The 9,383-nt window shown below is 40.4% G+C and overlaps 2 protein-coding genes across 2 annotated transcripts; both read right to left on the bottom strand.

Annotated features, from left to right (window-relative positions):
- Window positions 1-323: 323 nt before the first annotated feature.
- Window positions 324-2,257, bottom strand: LOC119967945 (zona pellucida sperm-binding protein 2-like; the record flags this gene model as incomplete). The annotated part of the gene is made up of 10 exons (XM_038801044.1): window positions 324-463; window positions 543-644; window positions 720-813; window positions 905-1,046; window positions 1,126-1,315; window positions 1,425-1,552; window positions 1,627-1,706; window positions 1,797-1,963; window positions 2,043-2,160; window positions 2,231-2,257. Coding segments are annotated over 10 exons (1,170 nt in total), but the record flags the coding sequence as incomplete, so codon positions are not given.
- Window positions 2,258-3,574: 1,317 nt separating this feature from the next.
- LOC119967944 lies at window positions 3,575-9,101 on the bottom strand. The gene is made up of 10 exons (XM_038801042.1): window positions 9,001-9,101; window positions 8,867-8,925; window positions 8,690-8,784; window positions 7,453-7,580; window positions 6,741-6,881; window positions 6,438-6,518; window positions 5,468-5,635; window positions 5,261-5,357; window positions 4,905-5,138; window positions 3,575-3,579 (listed from the first exon to the last, which is right to left on the bottom strand). Exons 3-10 carry the CDS (start codon window positions 8,766-8,768, stop codon window positions 3,575-3,577), a joined length of 933 nt encoding a protein of 310 aa, XP_038656970.1. The 5' UTR covers window positions 8,769-8,784; window positions 8,867-8,925; window positions 9,001-9,101.
- Between the last annotated feature and the right edge of the window lie 282 nt (window positions 9,102-9,383).

Genomic DNA, 9,383 nt, shown 5'->3' with positions numbered 1-9,383 from the left:
CAAGGGAGTCAAAGCTGTAGCAGGTAATTTAGGGGTGGAACAGACAGGGGAATAACTGCCACAGAAATACATCCACACCTGGCCGGAGTTCCAGGAGTGCGAGGGAGCGCGAGGGAAATTTTTACTGACTATGGTTATTAAACAAAAACAAATTGCTCAACAATAAAGATAAAATTGGGATTAAAAGGTTAGCGAAAAAGTTGAAAAATCCAAAATGCTGCAATTACTACAAACATTACAGCCAATGCCACAATTTGTTCAATTTGCCATTTAACCTTGAAACTCAAGAAAAGAAAAAAATGATTTCATTTGAGTTACAGTTTATTACAGTTTAGTGAAGTTTAGTGCAATGAGTTAATCATTTGGTATTGGTGGCCAACTATACTAAACACAATTAAAGTAACAGTTAGTGCCAAGCCTCCAATCATCATCAATGTTCCAGAGTAGGACTTGTAGCCGTCACCTACAGAAAGAAAATTATCGTTGTTTCAGTATCACTGAATTTTCCAGAATAGTTCAGTTAATCCAAAATAATTTTTCACCTTTCATAATCTTGTTTTCAACAGCAGGGAGTTCTGTCATGTACACCACTGCTCCTGATGATACATATCCTCCTTGATGGTGCTCCAAATCAGCACTCCGACCTGCAGTTGCACATATCTGTAAGTATAATTTTAGAGGTAACACTGCAAATTTTATACTAATCTCAAGTGCCTTACCAATGCGTTGTTTTCCTGGTACACATTGACCAGGGCAGAGCAGCCCACTTACTGGTTCCTTCCTGCACAGGATTACACTGCAATGGAAATACACCTAAAGCAAAGAAAAAAAAGGGGGGGAACAGCATCATAGCAGGGCCAGCAGAATACATTGAACCATGTGTTATGCTTAAGTGATCACTCACCTGCTCCAATGTATCAACATTTGCCAAGATAAAAGCAAACATCTTTACTTCAAACCTTTTGAAGTGAGTCGGATACGTGACTCGCTCATTCCTTGTTACTGGATGGAAGATGGTCTTATACACATCAGCTTTGTTCTCACAGCTACAATTTTTTAAAAAAAGTAGCTAGTTATTCAACCCGAATCCTTTCCTACTTTAGAAAGCAGCAGCTTATTACTTGCCTGTTGACAACAATTGGCCACTGTGGAATGCCATGTCTGTCTTGTGATGCAGTTGCCCAGCAATCTTGCAGGAACAGTTCAATTTGTGGATCTTTATTGTGCAGCAGTTGTACTTCAAAGTAGAGTGGCTCAGTCAAATATTTCAGCACTGGATAGTCATGGTCTTCATATAGGTTAGAATATGACACTTCTGTAGCATTCAATGGAGTTCCAAAAAGAATGGGGCAAGAAAGAAGAGTACTTCATTGCAAATGGATCTTGGCTATCAACAGATTTGCTTTAAAGCCACTGAGTTTTACCTTTGGCAAGTTGCAAAACCAAGACCAGAGGTCCATATCCAGCTGCAACAGTTGGCAGAGGGTTAACTTGGTGTTCAAATGGAATATGCAGAGAGTCATTTACATGATAATGACACGATATTGCAAGCCTAGGGAGGAATAAACAGTTATGTACTATTTCATATACGTACCAAAGACCCCAAACAATTCTTCAGAATCTTACCGATATATTGGACCATGTCTTGGTGCTGACTTTCTGAAGTATGCCACTTCATTCTCATAGATCATGTAGTCCTTCTCAAACTATTACAAGAAAAGTCAAAGTTGTCAATTCCTAGATGCCTGCTGAGCTCTTTCCAGACTATTATTTTTCAAGAGCAATGCTAGCTTTACCCTTCTACTTGTTCCACACGTGTCTGCAGAAAATTCAAAGGTGGCTTTGAATTCAGTACTCTCCTTTGGTTTACAGGCTTTATCTTTCAACATCATTTTGCCATCTATTCCCAGCAGTGCTTCAAGTTTTAGAGCAGTAATGACAATTCTTCCATTTGGAAAACAAGCTAAGAAAAGGGAAGTAGTCAGTATGCCAATACTACACCAAGAGCTTCAGTTATCAGAGTGTGAAAGGAGAGAGCTTACTTAAGAGGCTGGTTACTGAAAAGCTGCAAGAAACAGAAAAATTAACAAGCACATCCAGGGCTTTATTATCCCGGAACTGGATGTCAAATCTACTGCGAAGGCCTTGGTTGTTTATTGCCTGTAATGAAAGCACCAATTAATTAGGATCATCTCAAATTAAGACAAGACACCAGCTAACAGCAGCTTACCTCAAGGACCGCTCCAGTTGCATCTTGTGGATTATGATTACTGAGTGGGTACCATTCTCGATCAAGGTATAACCACGCTGCTCAGCAGATTGAGGTGTTAGTTGTATAGTTCCAATGAAAGGAATCCAGTAGCGATCCAAGGTTTTGTTTCACTATCAATGTCATGTTCTCTTCATTACAAAAGCCATTTGCCTCAGGGAGTACTAAAGGAAACATTTTTATACTATATTACTTCGGAGCATTTAAATTATTGCTTTTTGGTCTTTGCAAGGAGAGGAGTCCCTTACCTATTTTATGCTCGTGTATCAAATGTGCTACATATGTAAATATTAGATTTTCTGGTACCACAGTCAGTGTGTAGATGATATCAAGGGTATATTGCTCAACACCGTCTCCTATATACTGATAAAGGAAATAAAGAAAAGACAGAGTTAGCATCATGGCCAAGCAGCACTGTGGAAACATAGCCCTGATATTCCATTACCTTTCTGTCTACAACTGGGGATTCCATTGGAACTTCAAGAATGAAGATTCTATTTAGGGTCGTCTCATTTGGGTTAGTCCCATTGTACACATTAAACATCTGGTTTTCTTCATCCACAGGGAAGGATTGAGAGTCCAGAGTCAGTTTTTGGAGTTCTACATCAGGAAGAAAGTTGCCCAATGTGACGTTGAATAGCCATTGCTCAGGAACGGTATCTGGAAAATGAAAGTTGCATTGTACACTGGAAGAATCTTTGTATACAATACTGTAAACCATGGATGTTAATTGTTTTCATTTGGCTGCATTTCCTGTCAACACCACATGCAGCTCTAATTTAGAAAAAAAAGACACTATGTACAGTCATGGGAATTGGCCCCATTTCAGAGGGAAAAGTTTCTGAATCTAGTTGGTAGGGGTGTGGCTCACCATCACGTTTGCTTGGAACTTAACTGTGGCTGAATGCTATCGTATTTGTGTCTACCACGACAACTGCTGAGCAACTTCTGTGCAGATTGTGCATGTGTGCAGTCACTATTTCATCTGTACAGGCAGGAATTTAAAACAGTCTTGGTTATCTAATAAAACTAAAATATTGGACCATGGTATACTAGTTTTTAAAACCGGATGCTTCTTCTGGGCTACAGTTCATTAGCCAAGAACCCCCATTACAAAATAGACTGGTTTGCCATGCTCAATATGAAGTAGTACATACCATCAGTGAGAACCAGGGGTCGAGGAATAAATGGAGTAGTAACTGGATGGATCACATTGATTTGTTTAGTCCCCATGCATCATCTTCCCACAAGTGTTCCAGGAACAGATTAATACTATATGTTATACCATATTGTCCATCCAGCACATTACTCTGAAAATACAAAAGGCAACAATACAAGAATTTGAAATCAATTATTCTAAAATCAATGAACTCAATTTGTTAATTGTCCAAAATGTACCAACAATCCCAAATTCAGTACATTGGGAGCATGCACTTGCAGAGTGCCAACTTGGAAATTTGGCACAGAAGTGGAAAGTTACTGGGTTTATTTTATTTTTCCCCCAGCCTTCAGTTGCAGTAATGTAGGTGAGCAACTAATAGGAGCAGCAGTTGGATACAAGCATTGCATTCAAAATTTAGAACTACTTGGTATATAGACAAGTGACATCTCAGAGAAGGGCGATGTGAAGCAGCTCCTACATGCTACAGTGTGAACAACAGCAACCACATCTACAGTGAAAGAACTTGGGCTTGCTTGGACATGGACAGCAACAGAGAGACAGGGAGCGGGAGTTACATGGATACTTGACAAGTAATCATTACAGGTGAGGTAGGTATGGGACGCCAGAAGGCAACAATGTAGGCGCCCACGTTTGGTGTTCCTGCAGGTAGTCACGCACACGCAGTGGAGGAAGGTAGTATTAGACCATGTGAGCTGAAAGTTGGTTCTGTCCAATTTAAATGACCAACCTATAAAAACCCTGAACAAACCCAGTAGCCAAACTACATGCAGCTATGGTCTCATTTGCTGCTATCTCCTCACACTTGGCATAACATTTTCCTTACAAGTGGAGTGAATCAAAATTACCTGCAATTTAACAATAGCTTATAAAAGTAGATAAAGTAAAGTTGCACAGTTACTATACGGGTGGTATTAGCAATTAACAGTTGGGCAAATTGCAACTAGTGGAGTGCCACAGGGGTCAAAATCCTGGATGAATGGATACAAAGAGCAAGAGTGGACAAACATTTGTCAGATAGTACTCCAGGTGCAATACTATGTATAGTTTTGATCTCTGTATTGGGAGGGATAAAGAGGTTTATTAGGCCATAGGCAGAGTCCAGAGACAGCTGGAGATTAGATGAATGAGGTGCATTAGAGAGATTTCCTCCCAATGGGGAGGAACCTAGAACTAGGGCAAGTTTCAAAATAAAGTCTTGGAATTAAAAATTTTTGATCTACGTGGCAGTGATGGGTTAAACAGAGGAGTGATGGGTTAAACGATATGAATAAACACAAGGCCACAGTTAGTGCAGCCATATTCGTATGGAATGGCAAAGCAGGTTGGATTGGTTCAATGGCCTATTTCCCCCTCCCTAGTGTTCTACAAAATCAGATTACAAGATTCTATCCAAGTTGAACCATGTGAGCTTGTGTCCATCCATTTGCAATGCAAAAAAAAAAAAAAAAAAACCACAGTTCCTCACTAACCTTATAGTCTCCATCCTGTGCTCCAATTGGACCCTTACAGCAAGAGCAGTCCCATTTTTATCAAGAGTATAGTTTCTTTCTGCCATTTGTGTGAGATCCAACTTGATGCCATTTACTCCCATGGAGGTGTTATCTTGATGAACTGCACCGGGTACAATTGGAGTGAAGATTCTTGGCACTGTCCACATGATGATGTCATCAGTGAATGCAACACCATCTGAGGGATAACAAGTTAAATTCCTCTAGATAGCATCTGGTACAGAAAAGCCATCATAGAAAAAAAGATACGCAGTTGTAACTGAAGCTTAAGAAAAAGGAGTTTAGTTTTGGATTCCTTACCAAGAGGACAGGCCATTGCAGTGTCAACAACAAGAATCATCCAGTGTTGTTTGTAAAAGGTACTTGATCGTATTACAGACAAGGGCACACCTTGGACCTAATTGAAATGGAAAGTCACTAGTATTAAATGTAGGAAATAGGAAATCTAATGCGAGAATGTTTCAGTCAAGAATTTCAGGCCTCAAAAGAAAGATCTAGTGAACTCACCAAAACCCTTTGAGCCTCATTTGTATGGTATGGAGCACGCAGCAATATACGAGAAATTGTTGTATTGATTCCATAGTTCATTCCTTGTGCTTCTTTCACAGTCATAGTCCTTTTGCCACTAGGGGCATGAAATACTATTTGCCATATTCTACTTTCTGCACTCGTTGCCTAGGTGAACAGCAAAATGAAAGTTATTTTAACTAATATGCTATCATTCTTGTGCAACAAGTCATTTATCACACATTTAGTGCAGTGACCAAAGCCATGGAAGAACCAAATAAGACCAGGAAAGTCCTCAGGAGTATTTGGATGCTGCATGCAGCACATATTTTTCAGCTTCTGAAGTTATCTATTGTGTAAAGCTGCACCATAATGTACCAAGCAATTTATATCAAACAGACATTTGATAGAGATGTCTACACAACAGATATATCTAATAATCTTTGTGTCACAAGGCGGCTTACATTAACACTGCAATAAATTACTGTGAAATTCCCCTAGTTGCCACCTGTTCAGGTACCTCAAGGGAGAATTCAGAATGCCCAATTCACCCAACAAATAAGTCTTTCGGACTGGTGGGAGGAAAAGCACCCGGAGGAAACCCGCGCAGACACGGAGAACGTGCCTCCAGATGACCCAGGAGTCGAACCTGGGTTTGCGGTGCTGTGAAGCAACAGTGCTAACCAATGTGCTGTCCAACATCTTGATCAAGCCACTTATGGAGTTAAAAAATTCTTCATTGCAACAACTTTAGTTGCAGGCATGGATCATTTATGCACAGATTAACTATGCTTTAGTTAATATTTGCTGGTGTACAGGTCAGGGTGTTAAAACTTAATTCTATCCTTTTCCTGTTGGAAAGTGCTGCATGATCAGCATGTTGTAGATTAACTAGTTCACAATTGCATTCCGAACTTCATATTATAGAAAGGTCCCAAAAAACAAACATTCCCCGTGATACATAGCTTACCTCTGGAAGTACTAACGACCAGTCTTGAGCATCTTCTACATAATCTTCTTGAATTGGAGGTATACTTCTTTGCACTGAGACCTGCACATGGAAGAGATTTAATACATTAAGTTACAGTGCTTATGGTAAATTTGCAGCAATAAATGTCAAATTGTTTGATCTGTGATCAGTGACTGGAGCACAATAGTTTCAGATTCTAAATTGCTGGTAGGTGCCCAATCTTTAGATTAATAGATCTCAATTGTAATGATGTTAGAAACAGCTAAAACATAGGTGCTAATTAGTGACAAATATGCAATTTACCTGCATGTAGTTTTCTTCACAGAAGATTTCTCTAGCAGCCCATGGGGAGTACATACAAGATAGAGTTTGAATATATGTCAAAGCCACTATTCGGTCAGTTCCTATATGTATTTGTACAGTAAGGTTGAACTGTTCATCAGCCTACAAACAAAATTTTAAAGCAATAAGGGTCACCATTGGACACAAGTTATTCGATATACTTCTTCCATCCCACGTGGTATCAGGGATTCTAGTACTTCCCCATTATTGTCTATTACATATTCCATACAGAGGAGAGGTCAATTAATTATTCCACTCATTGTGGAACAGAAGAGCATGTTGTTCCAATTAAAACCCTATGCTTCTATTATTCCCACCCCAAAAGATGTCAATATCCATGATTGGGGGGGGCACAGTAAGAAGTCTTACAACACCAGAGTAAAGACCAACAGGTTCATTTCAAATCACTAGCTTTCAGAGCACTGCTCCTTCCTTCACCTGAGGCAGGAGCAGTGCTCCGAAAGCTAGTGATTTGAAACAAACCCATTGGACTTAACCTGGTGTTGTAAGACTTCTTACTGTGCTCATCCCAGTCCAACACCAGCATCTCCACATCATGATGGGGGGAAAAGAGAAACAACACTCAGGCAGGTTATAATTTGTTTATCCTGCACAACAAGGATGCTAGATCTCCAGTTTAGATGTTCTTTTGAATCTTTTCTTATTACCTTACCACAATATGTACATAACAACTAAGGATAGAGGCACGGAATTCAACATTATTCCATGAATCCACTGCTATTGTATAGCCACACTGTGAAGCAAAGCTTGGTGTGACAAGATAGACATTGCCAGCTGGATCTGGAAAAAAAAAACACAAGGTCAAATTAAACTTTCAGCCAATCCAAAAGTTAAATTTATTGGTGTGCTGTGACAATCTTATTCATGTATGCTTGGAAGCAGACAGAAATCTGCTAATACCTTGTATTCATTGTGTGGTTTCCACACAACCAATTAACTTATGAGAAATGCAGAAAACTGATTTATTTGATCTAGATGCATTTAAAGTCACAGTAAGCCTTCAGGAAACACATTAGTAATAAGATTTATTCCATATCAAGAAAAAATACAGTATCCAAAAATATACCGTTTTTATAGAATTCCTGTAGTGCAGAAGGAGGCCATTTGGATCACCAACCCTCCAAAAGTGCACTCCACCCAGGCACACTCCCCCATTCCCACAATGGGGCAATTTAGCATGGCCAATCAACCTGCTCATCTTTGAAAGGACACGCACACAAGGCCAGAATTAAACCTAGCCCTGGTGCTGAGACAGCAGTGCTAAACACTGCCACCACACTAACCTTATTTTTACCATTTCAAATACAACAAACTGGAGTCTATGCTTCCAAGAGAATCAATTTATTACTGCACCATGTAGCTTCATATTCTTAGTCAAATAGCAGTTTTGAGGCACTCAAATCCTGGACTGCAGAATAAGAACCTCCACAGTCATCTTTTGTTTTCACAACATCTGGGGAACATGTTTCAATGCTTTGCGTGGTAACGTGAGGGTTTGTTTTTTTTTGAGTGTGTGACGCTAACGCATTACAAGACATTTATGCTTTGAATTTTACAATTTACAATGCCAGGATTCGACGCAGAAGACAAAAGGGCTTGAAAACAAAATACCCCGAGAGCAGCAACAAATGAATTGGGAGCATGACACAACGCCTTAGTACAAGTAGGTTTGATTCTTGCACTCCACTTTGATCTTTTTTAAAGTACACTACTTTGTTCCTCAGCGATCACCGTCATTGTACACAGGAACCCTCAGATTCGGGTGTAGTGAAAAAGCTGGAATTCAGATTGCACGACCCGAGGTGCTGCACAAAGTCTCCATCTCATTCGCCCTGGGACGAGAAGCCGAGCACCTTGACAAGTTCTTGAGGAAACAGCGGCGAACTTACCAACGACGCTAATCTGCCAAAACTTCCCAGCAAGAAAGTGCTTAGTTTTAGTCCAACCCAGAAGACACTGCCGCGACATTCAGTCTTCAGAAAACTGTAGAAGCGAATCAGAGGAATTCCTTCAATATTAAACTTGAGACCAGCGGAGGAGACACAAGCGGCTTGGCGAACACTGACCTGGAGGCGCGGTTTGCATCCAGGTTTCAGGCGTTGCCGCAACCACCGAGGATATCAATCTGTTAAACACAGAGCACCATGAACAAAAAGATGAGAAATTCCCTTCCAAATTCCTTCACATTGCAAAGACTTACCCAAGTAACAGGATAGACGCCATAGTCCAAATTCTATCCCCCCCATCTACCCAGTAAAGGCCTTTAAGCTGCTTTCCCTCCCCAACAGAACCGAAAGGCAGTACACTGCCAAATAATAGTAAAAGGAATCAGGAGGCGCGCGCCATTTAACCTGGGCTCAGAGTCACGCGCTCATCAGCAGCAGAGCCCGCACCTGGTGCAGGTTACATTAGCGAGCATTGCCAACAATGGCGGCTGGAGGAAGAGGACACCACATTGTCACCAAAACCCGAGGGACCACAAGAACGACGTACAGTATAGTCATATACACACATGATAATTATGTCATATAATTACAACTTCAATGCCAGAGATTGGGTTGTAGACTGGCATAAGTGCCAGTG

This window comes from Scyliorhinus canicula, chromosome 6, assembly GCF_902713615.1.
Source record: "Scyliorhinus canicula chromosome 6, sScyCan1.1, whole genome shotgun sequence".
Lineage (NCBI taxonomy): Eukaryota > Metazoa > Chordata > Chondrichthyes > Carcharhiniformes > Scyliorhinidae > Scyliorhinus > Scyliorhinus canicula.
The sequence above is the reverse complement of the archived record's forward strand: the minus strand, read 5'-3'. Positions and strand labels throughout refer to the sequence as shown.

What these genes read in the sequence shown, in the direction of transcription:
- LOC119967944 (XM_038801042.1), bottom strand. Translation starts at nt 8,768, where the DNA reads ATGTCGCGGCAGTGTCTTCTGGGTTGGACTAAAACTAAGCACTTTCTT. An exon ending in GTGAAGAAAACTACATGCAG is followed by an intron (nt 6,519 to 6,740) that starts GTAAATTGCATA and finishes TTCCATGTGCAG; the next exon opens with GTCTCAGTGCAAAGAAGTAT. An exon ending in TGCAATGGCCTGTCCTCTTG is followed by an intron (nt 5,139 to 5,260) that starts GTAAGGAATCCA and finishes GTTATCCCTCAG; the next exon opens with ATGGTGTTGCATTCACTGAT.